At 34.9% G+C, this 15000-nt stretch overlaps 1 protein-coding gene across 15 annotated transcripts in view; it reads left to right on the forward strand.

Moving 5' to 3' along the window:
- The window catches only part of for (cGMP-dependent protein kinase for), a 712760-nt gene that overhangs the window by 697596 nt on the left and 164 nt on the right, over positions 1-15000 (forward strand). For 8 of the 15 annotated variants that reach the window (XM_086540961.1, XM_086540959.1, XM_086540948.1 and 5 more), the window contains 9 exons: positions 3703-3780; positions 4079-4173; positions 5113-5259; positions 5479-5644; positions 6484-6647; positions 9938-10115; positions 10376-10505; positions 10962-11151; positions 11643-15000. The exon at positions 11643-15000 is cut by the window's right edge and continues 164 nt beyond it. In XM_086540961.1, coding sequence (XP_086397087.1) covers positions 3703-3780; positions 4079-4173; positions 5113-5259; positions 5479-5644; positions 6484-6647; positions 9938-10115; positions 10376-10505; positions 10962-11151; positions 11643-11808 — 1314 coding nt within the window. In that variant the 3' untranslated portion in view covers positions 11809-15000. The remainder of the gene's footprint in view (positions 1-3702; positions 3781-4078; positions 4174-5112; positions 5260-5478; positions 5645-6483; positions 6648-9937; positions 10116-10375; positions 10506-10961; positions 11152-11642) is intronic. The other 7 variants (XM_086540962.1, XM_086540960.1, XM_086540954.1 and 4 more) reach the window with 1 other exon arrangement.

Here is a 15000-nt window from a genome sequence, read left to right on the forward strand (position 1 = left end):
TGTTAAATCAAATATTGAAAAGGCTGTCATATCACGAGGAAATGTAGGTCTTGGAACTAGTCTCGGCGCTTCCTGATGCTGGAGATTTAATTGATGGCCAGCAATTATTGACACCTTTTATAGGTTTTGTGGTCATTAGAAGGTGCTACTGTCGTCTGATAAAGTAAATTCTTGTTTTTATATGCGCCCCTCCCCCTTCCTCCACTTTTTTTGTTTCGCGTCGCTCATATTTGGCCTGCTCAACTTTGTAATATTACGACCTAGAGCGGTTATAAAAAATGAAATTATTGGTCCTCAAATTCGATTTACTGGATTTTTTTTCTCAGTCTCCTTTCTTAGAAGATATATAGTAATCAACAGTTTGTGGCCTGCAATCTTGCAATACACATCAAAGTATGTTATCTGAAAGCTTTTTCATTTTAACATTACCTGCGTGTACAGCCCTCAAAAGTCGGCAATGTAACAATGAAAATGATTTTATTAGGATGCACTGGAAATGATTGCTCATAAAGGCGTTGATTTGAATCACAGTTGTATTAAAGTGCATCTGCTTTGATATATCACAGAACTGAAACACATACTTCGTCGTACACGCAGTTAATACCGGTTAATATGTTCGTACTTCGCGATCAAAACAAATACATCCGCTGTGATGTCCTCACTATACCAATAATACATTCCTTAGCGATGGAATAAAGTCAGGGTCACACTGCCGTATCTCTGGACACGTATCTCAGACGGTAGCAGCCTTTTTTGAAGCAGGGACAGCCACCGCCTAGTACACCTGAAGGTAGCGAGAGCAGCTGACATTTTGGTTATCGGGCCAAGCTGTTGTTACCAATATGAAGCACCAGTTTTTATGATCCATGATTATCAAATGCGGGCTATGTTTGTCACTGGGGTTGCGAGTTCCCGGGATTCTTATATGGCAGTGAAGTCCGTATGAAATGCCTGTGTTGTAGACTTATTTCTTCTTTTTCTTTTATCGTGTTTTTCATTTTTTTTTCTCTCTCTCTCTCTTTTCTTGGAAGAATGTCTGGGTGGGAAATAATTACTACTTGGGAGACGGTGGGATAGCGAAAGGGAGGTCATGCAAAAGGGATATTAATGTTAGAGAAAACGGTTGCGTTAATTTTTTTTTATTTTTTGCCATTTTTTCGGTCGTTGAATTATCTCTTTTGGTGTAACTTCTTCGTTACTTTTAGTTACAATTTTGTGTAATAGAATTGCGATTTTTATTTTTTTCTCCCATTTGATTACAGTTGTGTCAATGGTTTATAAAAATAAGGTGGAATTGTGTTTAAAATGTATATAATATGAGACGAGGTGAAAGTATCCAGGAAAGATAATAAGAAAAGACATTTAAGTGTCTAAAGCACGGATTATGATGTGCCTTAAGACACGTTTTTTTTGCACGCTGGTTTTACTTTTTTTTTTAGGAATTCGCGTAATTCCCCAGTGGAGCACAATCCTACTTGAAACATAAAGAAAGAAGTAAAAGTTAAATGGATTAAGGAAAGCAAACAGAATAACGAACATTTATTCAAAAAGAATATATGAAATTTCTTGACTATATGACCATAAATGCATCGCACTTCTAGCAAGGAAGACATTTTTGTTCAATATTGTTTCGCTTCGACGATTCTGAAAAGTCCAAGCCGTTAGGCATTTGGCATCTCTGCTTTTGGTAATGACCGGCCGTGTCTGCCATATTTCGTATCTTCGTACTTCCTGCTTCTGTTGGCATGTTTTTTATACTTTTTTTTATTTTTTACTATTATCATTATTAGTGATGATACGGTCACACGCTCCACTGATTTCAAATTGTCAGACTCCTAATTCAGCCTTTTGTGCAATACGCCCATACACCAAGGAAAAACATTCATCAAAGTTCTAGCCATGTCTATTAAAGGTGAATGATTGTTGTGACAGCAGTCATCATATTGCGAGAATTGCCATAGAATTAGTAAAGTGGAGGTATTTTAAAGGAGAATTTATCATAAGATTAGTAATTATAGTAAGTGAGGCAGATATATTTATAACATAATTAGTGCTGAGGACAGATAATTGGGATAGGCCAGTTCATATTTATAACGTTGGGTAGTACTACGGATATTGTGTAGTAAATTTTGTTATTAGGTAAGGCGGGTAATGCCATTTAAGAAGTCAGAGGGTTCTTGTGAGTTATTGGGATTGTTAATGTGATTATTATTAATATAATTAAAGAATACGGTATATGATAAGTCAATCCACGTGTAAAAAGACATTATGATGAGTTATGCAATTCTGAAGTTGCCAAAAATCATTTTTTCAACTACTACTATCAACGTATGTCCGTTACTAGACTATCGTTCCCCAAGCCATAGTTTTACTACGACGATCCAGTTCCTGGAAACACTTGCACTTGCAAAGATATGTATATATCTAAATATATATCCGTAGCAGCAGACTCCAAACGACCTTGCGATAAAAAAAGACGTGGAAAAAATCTCTCCGACTTGTAAGAAACTGGGACTGGCAGCATCTGGCCACCTTCCACCTTGCCAGTGCCCAGGGCGAGGCCACCGTCTTCGCCACCATCTTACCTGTCTTTCGTCCCCAGTGGCACCAGCTCTGTCCTCTCGGGGTTTACTCTCGGCCGCCCTTTGTCTCTTGTGTTTGCTGTCATCATCCCTCTCAACCTCTTCACCGTCTCCATCTAGGTCCTCTTTGAGTTTGATCCCTTATGAATACCACCTTATCTGTTCTCCCTGGCTTCACTCTTCTGTGTGTCTCCACCTCTGTCCTCTCCTTACTCGCATTATGTCTGCCGTGGAATCTTGCATTCGTTTAGCATGGGGACTAACGCACCTAATTATCTTAATCATTATGGGCATCATCATCATCAGTATTATCACCTGACACTTAAAAAACAAATTAACGAATATGACAAGACATATCAAATCAAAACCAAAGTTCGCAATAGAGAAAAAAGTAATTCGCTGCTACATAGACCGTCCTACTCAGCCTCGCCTCCACTAACTTAAGACCGAGAGCAAGAGAAAGAGAAAAGTTAGATGACAGACCTCCTTGTCTACTTATTGATATAGAATAGATCCTCAATTGCCTCTCGCTGTAAACCAAGAAGTGACTCAAAACTGTGGAGCCCCCCCCTCGCTCCCATTACTATATGAGTACTAACTCGCCTACCCTAGTCGTAAGGTAGTCACTCCAGTTTTTGAATGGGGTAGAACACGCTAGGCAGGCTGCTTGGTTAATGGGTAGATGGCTGGTTACTATACAGCGCCACTTCCCCCTCCTCGCTCAACACGTTTTTCTGTTGGTCTTTATGTAAGGACCCGAAACAAGCCAGCTGGTAGCAGCTACGGCAACCTGACCACCTGTGTCGGCATTGTTGCGGGGGATAGGCCTAGTTCGGAAATATGTGCTATTGTTTTGGCTTTCGGTTATCTTGTAAGATTATTATTTTTCTCTTGTTATTGAATAAGGGCACGGTTATTTTTTGCTGTGGGGAAGTATAGAATGAATATGAATATTTTAAAAGTAGCAAATGGTTTCGTTACATAGCTTACTTGTAAAAAATATTTTGTTCTCTTTCATCAATTAGGGTGAGCATGGGCCTCTATAAATCATATCGTAATCACACGTTACATAAGATATATAAATTTATATATTCAACCTTTATTTTCCATTCTTTTCCAGACGTTCTACAGCAATGGCGACTACATCATCCGCCAGGGAGCCCGTGGAGACACATTCTTCATCATCAGCAAAGGCAGAGTGAGTGTTGACAAAAGGCGTTGATTTGCTTGTCCATTTTGATTACATGGACAAGTACTTATGCGACTCAGATAAAGATATTTTAATGTCTTCTTTATTATGATATTGGCAAGATGGTAAATTTACAAAACAAATATACTTTTTTTTTATCAGATGCGTATAAAAAAATTCAGTATTTGTATTTAGATTTCGTCACCATTATGGATTGATTCTAGATTATTTTCCATAGTTGATGCAGCAGCATAGCCTTTTGAAAATCGCAAATACCTTTTAATTAATGAAGTGCACAATCTTTTAGGTACGCGTAACCATGAAACACCCTGGAGGCGCCGAGGAGAAGGTGATTCGTTACCTGGAGAAAGGAGAGTTCTTCGGAGAGAAAGCTTTGCAAGGGTGGGTGATAAGAGATCCGCCAAACACTTTGAGTGGATATCTGTTGATGGGTTTGTGCGTGTGTGAGGCGAGGAGAGTGAGTGCACACACGCATAAGCATGCACACGCACATACACGCATACGCACACGTATGCACATACACGCACACGCACACGCACACTCACACTCACACTCACACTCACACTCACACTCACACTCACACTCACACTCACACTCACACTCACACTCACACTCACACTCACACTCACACTCACACTCACACTCACACTCACACTCACACTCACACTCAACACACACACACACACACACACACACACACACACACACACACACACACACACACACACACACACACACACACACACACACACACACACACACACACACACACACACACACACACACACACACACACACACACACACACACACACACACACACACACACACACACACACACACACACACACACACACACACACACACACACACATACACACGAGAGAGAGAGAGAGAGAGAGAGAGAGAGAGAGAGAGAGAGAGAGAGAGAGAGAGAGAGAGAGAGAGAGAGAGAGAGAGAGAGAGAGAGAGAGAAATATATTAATTTACTCTTTTTGTCTCCACTACCCATTTAATTGCTAATCATAGTGTCCTGTCTCAGACTGCCCATAGATTAAGATAATGGGATGGCACCTGGGGAGGCCAGTAATGAATTAGCTTTCTTATAAGGTTTGAAAAGGACTCTAATGATAACTATATTAATTTCAGTGAATGGTGTGGATATTAGTCACAGAATACTTATTTCTACTTTCATATTGCAACCAAAGTAATAATTAATTTGTTTTTCACAAATCATAAAAAAAAAAAAAAAATCCAAATAACTCTAAAGTGATATCACAATTGATATTCAGTTAACTGATAACATGAATTTGCCTTACAGAGAGGATATTCGAACAGCCAACATCATTGCCGATGATGCAGATGGTGTAACATGCTTGGTTATTGACCGAGATTCCTTCAATCAGCTCATCGGTAACCTGGATGAGATACAGCAACGCTATGGAGCTGTTGATCTCTCAAGGAGGAAGTGAGTAACGTTTGATATGATTTTATTAATGTGAATTAGCTTCTCATTTTACTTATAATTGATACTTCAGTATAGGGGCATTGTGCTCCAATGTTCACCATATTGGAAATTTTAACTTGTGATTTCTGGCCAAAGATACTGCTTTATCAAGATATGAGAATGTACCATATACAAAACATGAGCTGCAATCAAATTCAATTTTACAATGTGCTATCTCAGTTTGTCTCCCACATGCAGAATGAACGAGGAGTTCACAAACATCAACCTGTCAGACCTCCGTAAAATTGCAACGCTGGGTGTTGGAGGCTTTGGAAGAGTGGAACTCGTACAGATTGCTGGTGATTCCAGCCGCTCCTTTGCACTGAAACAAATGAAGAAGAGCCAGGTAAGGCTTTCCATTATGTTGTATAAAGAGAGACATTCAAAGGCGTTGATATGATGTATGTCTCTCTTTACAGTTATATTGTGAGAAATGGTTCAAGATTACTATTCAGTTTTTATCTGGTTTTAATGGTATATTTTGCCAATGGGACTGATTATACTAATACTTAGATTAATTGTAGGTTAAACTGCAGTGTCTTTATTTGGAAGAGCGGACAAGTCTGGTAATGGCTGTATAGGTGTATAACAGTTATTAGAAATGTGTTTTATTTAGAATGAGTTCTGAAAAGTATCAATCACTTGATATTGTAATAATGTGCCTCATTACACAATACTTACCAGAATTAGGGACACTTGTCCAGCACTGCAAAGTAAATGTATTTTTTGTGCATAGATATATATAGTGAAGAAATGGATATAGCAGAAAAGAGGAATTAAAAGCCTGTTATTATTTAGCTTTTTGTGGATACCTCCCAAGTGTATCTAAGACTAGTTGCTCAGAGGCTGTGCTTCATATTCCTCATTCAGAATTGTTGATGTATTAGAGTGCATAGTTTGCAAAACCTGACAAAGGGCTAGTAGGAGGAACTCTGTATGTCTGCTTATAATTCTTTTGTCATTTGTCTCAGGAAGCCTTTTGATAGTTCCTAAAAAAAATATTTAAGAAAAGTGGTTTTTAATTATATCTAAATGCTATAGTGAACTTAAAGGGAAGCAATGTCACTTGTATACATTTATGTTACATAAAAGTTGTTGTTATCCTTCATGTGTACATTTTCATTAGATTTTTTTTTTCTTTTCTTTAATGAACTGTAACTCATGTTCATTTCTTTTGTGTGCCAGATCGTAGAAACACGACAACAGCAGCACATCATGTCAGAGAAGGAGATTATGATGGAAGCAAACTGTGACTTCATTGTCAAACTCTTTAAGACATTTAAGGATCGCAAGTACCTTTACATGCTAATGGAGGCGTGTCTTGGAGGAGAACTTTGGACAATCCTAAGGTAAGAAATAAAGCAGGAGGAGATGCTTGAATGAGGATTAAATGGTGTTTCTTTTTAAGGATATACTGTAGTAGAAGGAAAGGTCGTTGGTTTATTTAACACAGTTTTCATCCTTTGTGTTAGAGGATATTTCTTTTCTTTTCTTTTTTTTTCTTTTTTTTGTGGGAATCCACAGGCAGAAGAGGATTTGTAAAGGAATGGCACCTAAAATATCACATTTTCATTACTTAGAATGAGATTTTCATTTATATCTTCATATGCTTATACCATATTACCCCCACCTAATAGGTGTCAATAATTTGCATTGGTATCTCTTTAACTTTTGTAATTAAAACTGACTCTTCTAATAACCAGTAGGTTGCTCATAAATTGATAAAAGCCTTGATATTACTCCCAATTTAACAAGTAATGATAGTGCCTAATACTGTATTGTTTATGTTCTGTAACAAATATCCTTGAGGAGATGATTAAATGAGATCAGTCACTCTACTTTTTGCTGACGTGCATTTCCGATTTCTTAACCCATAAGGAAACAGGAGCGTAGTATGATGCGTGGACTCCCCTTTTTTCCCTACAAAAGGTAAAAGCGTGGTTCATATTGAGGTGTGCATTGCATTTGGTTTCCCCCATATCATTCTCACAAAGGTCTTGCCAGTTTCACTGTCCGTAATGTTCGGTGTGCTCTCATTCCCTTTTCATAACAAAAAAAAACAACAACAACAAAAAAACCCAGAGACAAAAAGAAAAACACCAGAGCACATGCTACTGAACAGGCAGACAGTTACTACCAGCAATAACTATATTATCATCATTATTATTATTACTATTATTACTATAATTATAATGATCATCATCATCATAATTGTTATTATCATTATTATTTTTTTTTTTACTATTATTATTCATTTTTATGGCCTGTTGTTCTGATTGTTAGCTATGAGTTCCATTAAATATTCACCAGCGTATTGCATGATTGGCAAAATGTTCTACCATGTTAATACAGTGGCTGAAACCCACTATAAGTACAGTTCAAAATCCTCCTTGAATCTGAATTTCATCTTCAGGTCTAACTTTTAAAAAGTTTTTTATATAATGCCAAGTTTCTTAAGTCTTTTCCCCATCACACCCCCTTTAGCATTCCTTCTCTCAATGCCCTCCCCCCCTGTCACATCAGCAATCAAGTGCTTAAAAATCCCCCAGGATTTAAAAGAGAAAAATTAAAGATTGGGTGTTTTTATAAGCATCCATTTTATAGCCAGTAACATTTGTCAGGAGAATTACAAATATAATAAAGGGAACTTCTGCCTTCTTGGCTTATGGTCTCCAGCATTCACTCTCATCCTTTATGTTCAGAGCCCCTGGTCTAGTTGGTTCCTTGCTTTGAACCATCCTATCTTTTGGGTTCAAGGATATGTATGTGGCTGCTCTGATTTTGCCTTTCAAAACAATCTGACCTTGGATGGTATTATCAGCTTACAGAAGATCTTTTGTTTAAGCATAATCTATGTATGTGCTTACAAATTTCCATAAATACACATTCACATACATACACTGTATTTATAATCATTACTTAGGATTAGGACAGTGTTTAGTTCAGTTGGATATGAGAAGTATTTTTACAAAAAGACAGTACTATTAATTAGGCCAGATAGCTATTAAGTGCAACAGTGCCATTTTTGTGAATTGTTTATATTACAATTATTCCAAATCAGAAAAAAGTTTTAAAAACTTTACTGCTCTGATTTGGTGCCGAAAGATCTGGTAGGAATTGAATGTCTGGAATTGTGCCAGATTATGCTTTCTGTGGACTGTCTGTCTGAAACTGAAATCCATGTCATTTCTAAAATTGTGATAGTCCTTTTTAACAGATGTGTAGCTTGTTTAGTTTATACTTACTTCTCATTTACATTTACTGAAGTGAAAGATTATCTATTTTACAAAGTCAACAGCAGTCATTATGGAAATCACAAGTAAAATATTTAGACAAACTATAAAGGCAAACATGATTTGAGTGTACTTTATTTTAGAAAAGAATATATTTACTACTTGATGCAGTTTTAACATTTAGGCACTATATCTATCACAGATATTGAGTTTTCTAATAGAGTTCTGTGTAGGTTTGAAGATAGACAGGGATATAAATTGAAACATAAAATTCCATTGATAAACTTCCTTCTGTTCAACTTAAACACAGAATACCCAGTTATTGAATTGATTTGAAATGCAGTTAAAGCAGATGAGTTAATGTAGGTGCTGTGGATATTTTTAAGAAAAATCCAGGTTTTGATAATGTCTCCACATTAAACACAAGTTTGGGAAACCTTAGAAATGGAGCCTTATTACATATTGATCAATTGTTGTACTCACCGTTTGCATCTTGCGATGATGCAGTTTTAATGCTAAAAATACAGTATCTGCAGATTGCCCTGAAAAAAAAATGAATTTGAAAAATTGATGACTTAAGTAAAGGAATATAGATGTTGGTTTTTATCTATGTTGAAAATATGACTTGAAGAATGTTTTCCCCTTCCAAGGGATGATGGATTAGACTTGAATTACTTTCTGTGTATTCATATAGATGTTATTACTTTTAATTATTTAACAAATTAATTGATTTACATATTATTTTCAACCTTCACATTCTTAGACTATTGAAAAAGAGTTTAGTTTGTTTTTTATATTTAATACTTTTTAAGAACTGACTTTTGGAAAGAAGAAGTATTTTCCAATTATCACATTTATCAGAATTTTTTATTTCACCTTTCCTTCATTATGTGTTGGATTTTTTTAAAATATAATTTTCAAACAAGAGACCTGAAAGCACAGAACTATATCAAAATTGATTTCTCTCATATTCACTAAAATCTTTATTAATAAGGTGATTTACCATGACATGATTAACTCACCTCAAGGTGGTGAAACTGGTTATGCAATGTGTTCCTTTTGCGATCTGTGAAAAAGATGCTAAACCACAATACTTCTGTTTCCTTCTTATTTTAGCAGAGTGAGTTTTCATTCTATGCTTCATTTTATTTTGTTGGAGGTTTTTTAGGTTTCTAGGGTCGCAAAGGGTGGACTATGCATTTGTTTTTTTTGTGACATTTACTCTAAATATTTTTTTACATTGTGACTAACAAAAGCTTTTATTAACCATTACATATTTTATATTCATTTATCTATAATAATTCTGGTGTCCATTGAAGCTGTATCTAAATGGCATTTTCATCTGGAGATTGACTAGGCTTATTCTCTCAATCACTTGCTCACACAGCCTCTCCTTTGCATTACAGAGACAGAGGTAACTTTGACGACCAAACAACACGCTTCTACACAGCTTGCGTTGTAGAGGCCTTTGACTATCTGCACTCACAGGGCATCATCTACCGTGACCTGAAGCCGGAGAACTTGCTCCTTGATCTCAAAGGATACGTTAAACTAGTAGATTTCGGCTTTGCGAAGAGGCTCCAGGTGAGGACAACCGTCTTGTGTGTGTGTGTTTTGTGAAAATAACTTTTTTTTTTTTCAATTTTATTTATTTATTTATTTTGTTCAAATACTGTTTTTATGTTATTAGATTTTCTGTAGACTTTCCTGATGTAAGCAATATATAAATGATCTCAGAAGGATGATATAAATACTGTCTGTTAAATGCCATCATAAAAAAGATGTAATGATAATTCAGCTGGTCCTTAGTAAAATACCAACCTAATTCATGTTTATTACTCCAGGTTGGAAGGAAAACATGGACCTTCTGCGGCACCCCAGAGTATGTAGCCCCAGAGGTCATCTTAAACAAAGGTCACGATATCTCAGCTGATTACTGGTCACTCGGTGTCCTAATGTTTGAGCTTTTAACTGGTAAGCATATTAGCTTCTTTTGAGATTTTTTTTTTTTTACATTATAATCACTATTAATTACTACACTGCCTCCAACATCTTTAAAAAAGATATTTGATAATCATCACCATCATGCCTAGAAAAGCTCATTATAAAATTTATAATAAAGCACTGGTGCCGACAATGTACTTTTTAATTTGTTGTGTAATATATTTTGAAAAGTGGTCACTTTGACAAATGTAGAAAAGATATGAATGAAAACAACTTCACCAAGCAATAACTGTAATTGATACATTTTGATGTTAGTTTTTTTATGAGGAGGCTTAAAATTGAAACATGCCAATAACATATCCTGCATTACGAAGTTAGTTGTTCTCATTCATACCTATTCTACATCCTAGCTTTTAGTTTCCTCTTTCAAAGAAAATGATGGAAGCCAAACCATATGATATTGATTCCTCCTTTTCTTCCTTGCAGGTACACCACCTTTCACAGGCCCAGACCCTATGAAAACCTACAATTCCATCCTGAAGGGTATTGATGCAGTAGAGTTCCCAAGAAACATAACTCGCACTGCCAATGCCCTAATCAAGAGGCTATGCAGAGACAATCCCGCTGAGCGTCTTGGCTATCAGCGAGGAGGCATTAAGGACATACAGAAGAACAAGTATGTCTTGCTTTTATTTGTCACTGTTGTGTACTATTTTTCTGCTTATATTTTAATTATCTGTGTATTAGTTTTTACTTGTGTATTTGTTTGATTTATTATTTGTCTAGATTGCTTAGTATGCAATTTAGGATAGGAAAAACACCAAGGAATACAGCCTTGGTACAGTAAGATCTCAACATCACATATACATAATTGGGATGCAAATTATCGCAGCTGGAAAAAAAATAGAGGTATCCATATATCTATAGATCTATATCCATCTTAAAAAGTAAAAAAAAAAAAAAAAAAAAAAAAAAAAAAATTATATTATATATATATATATATATATATATATTTATATATATATATATATATATATATATTGGTGGAAAAAAATTAATATATCTTTATATCTATGGATTTATATCCATCTTACAAAGGTAAAATTGCATATATATATCTACCTAGGATAAAAGTTTATGGAGTCTTACCTTCCTCTTCTATTGCAGATGGTTTGAAGGTTTCTATTGGGAAGGTTTGAAGAACCGCACCCTGACACCCCCCATCGTCCCCAACGTTCGCTCTGTGATCGACTGCAGCAACTTTGACGAGTACCCGCCAGATAGCGATGGTCCGCCTCCAGATGACAACTCTGGATGGGACATAGATTTCTAAATTATCTGCTGTGTGATGCCAGTGCTTTTTAAGACATTTAGATGACACTTCTTCTATTTTTATTTTTTTTTATATCTAGAGTAAAATAGATAAGTTCATTTCATTATAGAACTAGTGTCATAATTACTTTCTTTACTACATTTTATTTTATTTGTTTACTTCTTTATGTTCATGTCTTCAAAATGTCTAGCACTGTACTCATTTTTCTTTTTTTTTTTCTTTTTTGTGTCCTTGTGTGTTGTGACAAACTTGCCAAGAGAAAATAGCCAAGGATGTGCCTCAGTCACCACGCGAGGAGCTTGAGGAGCCTACAAAGCTAGAAGACAGTCAAGTAGATGTATTTTGTTTACAAACAGCTCCATCATTTGCTGACTATAAAGGGCTAAGGTCACAAGATATTCATAGATTCATTTTTTTTATAATAATTATTATTATTATGATTGTTATTAATCATTGTTATTCATCTGGTGCTCCTGATTTCAAAGCGAGATGCACAAAAGAATAATTGGCAGTCTAATCTGAATCTGAAGCAAGGTTGGCCAGTGTTGGACTGTGTATGAATGCAAGAAGTGGTAAATTTCACAGAGACATTTCGTGTGAATGTATTTAGATAAATTTTTACAATATCTATCATGAAAAAAAAATGTTCATACATTCACAAGTATGGTTAGCTCATGATGATGAGGGAGATGTCTGCAAACTTTTTTTTTTTTTTTTTTGAAAGTGTCACAGCTTACTCAGGAAGACTAAACATGGTGCCTTAACAGAGTGAGTGTTAAAAGAATAAATAAATACTGTGTCATTTTTGCTCCTGCCTCTACAAGTACTTCAGATTAAGATGTTCATATCGCTTTCTCGAGATCTTCCAACGGCCTTCTCCACCATTGTGATAATGTACTTTGTATCCTGTCTGACCGTTCTAACGTGGGTAGTAGGTTTTTTGTTCCTTGGAAGTGGAAAGATGTAGTTGTATATCTTGTTAACTCAAATGCAGCCAGACTTCAGTTTTCTGTTAAATTGGTGCTTAATAAATACAGAAAATAATGCTTCTTTTTTTATATTTTTATTTTATTTTATTATTATTTTTTTTTCTTTTAAGTGTAAATAAAATTATTCAAATTGAATGGTGCTTGATCAATATTTGAAGTACATCAAATTAGTGCTTCTTTGGTTGTTTAGTGGTCCATGGGCTCTGTGTATTCTTTTAGGATAATTTGTGATGGATTTCTCACAACTTTGTTTTTCATAGCTTCAGAGTTCTCTCTCTCTCTCTTTCCTCCCTCCCCTTCAAAATCATTTATTTCTTCTCTAAGATATTATATATGATTAGCTAGTACTCAGTAAATTATTGCTATAGTTATTGCATAACTAACAAGAGCTAGACTTCTTCAGTATTTATACATTCAATGTAATGTCATCATTAATTATTCATCAGAGAGACTTTCCACTTACAGTAAAACTATGAAATATTGTTTAAGCATAATACAAAAAAGGATGGACATACTATTTTTTATTCAATTATTTTTTTTCTGAAACCTGCTAAAATTTAGTGTGACCTTTATGCCTTGGAAAATGTTACATAGGTTGTTTAATGATCATTACAGTAACAGGGAACTTACTTGTGGCAGTACAAGGCACCAACACCTTGAACTTTCAACACAAAAACCTCTCATTATATCTATATATGTATAAAGTGATTCAGAATATATGACTTAAATTCTTGAATGCCTGTACTACATGCAACAAATTCCTGTTTGTTGATGATTCAATATAGGTTGTCAGGTAATTGTTGTCAGTGAATATTTGAGAGTAAGCAAATGAACTGACTTAAGTATAATAGTTTCTATTGTGAATGTAAATATTTTATATTAAGATGGTTTTTAAAGATTGTATGTAGTTTGAATTTTAAGATAAATTTGCATTTCATTGGAAATGTTTCTGTGTGTTTAAACTGTTATTTGATCTTTGTGCATTTCCTACAGTGTACCCAACATGGACCATAGATTTAGTTAATTATCCAAAGTGGGACATAAATATTTTTTTCTCTCAGACTGTTAGAAGAAACAGTTAAAAATATACATTAGATCAAACAGGAATGTAATTGTTATGAATAGCTGCAGTATAAAATGACACAAAGTAGATATTCGTCAATACCTATAAAACAAAAAAACAAAAAAAACAAAAACAATAAAAACAAACTGAAGAGATGTTCAGTAAAGAAGTCTTGGACTGCAGTTGTATTGCTTATACCACTGTATGCAAGTTACTGTATAATTTTACATTGGTGCATTGTTTGTTTCTTAGTGCAATGTTTATTTATAAAACTTTAATATAATGTAGAATGTTTTTATTTGTAAAATGATAATTAACCACATCATAAATCCATTTGAATTGTGCTTTGATAGCCAACTAAGCAGAGTAAAACTCATCTGTATATGCCAAAACACTGTTCTCTCCTCTGGTGTAATATGCAAAACCACATTGATATTTTTGAAAGTACCACTAAGAGAAAAGTCGTTGTTGTATTTCCAAAGACCCTGCACACACTTGAAAACTTTTCAGATGTACTTCTGGGCAATTATGCAAGGGAGCAATAGGGTAAAAAAAAAAAAAAAAAAATACTATGTAGGTCTTTCTTTTCATGTGAGATCAATGTGGGCATCAGGCTACAAGTTCAGAAGATAAAATAGTATGAAACATTGGTTTTGAAAAAAAGTAAAGTATCAAAATGATAATGATAAAAGTGAATGGAAATTGAAAAATGGACATAAGTTTCTGTCTCCAGTTTTCCAAATTTATCTTTGAAGTTTTCAAGTATAAAAATGCAGATTTAAAAATATACCCTATGTATGTATATTATTTGATATCAAGCATGAATCTCTATGGTATGAATTATATATACTTTTTACACCAATGAAATAATATCTGATAAAGTCAGCTGATCGCTCAATGTACATGATCTCAAATATATAGAGAAGCCTGCAAGTCACAAAGTTGTTACTAGTTGGTACCATTTTGCACAAAGACTAAAAGAACTGATGATTTTTTTCATCCTTGCTGTGCTCCAGGTCGGAATTCTTAAATAGAGATTGATATTCAAGAAAAGATATATTGTTGCACCTCCCTTTTTTCTTACTTTCTTTTCTTTGTGAAATTTGTTTAAAGTACTTACATCAGCTCAATCTCTGTATG

This window comes from Penaeus japonicus, unplaced genomic scaffold, assembly GCF_977035675.1.
Source record: "Penaeus japonicus unplaced genomic scaffold, GWHDUDI00000001_assembly GWHDUDI00000010, whole genome shotgun sequence".
Lineage (NCBI taxonomy): Eukaryota > Metazoa > Arthropoda > Malacostraca > Decapoda > Penaeidae > Penaeus > Penaeus japonicus.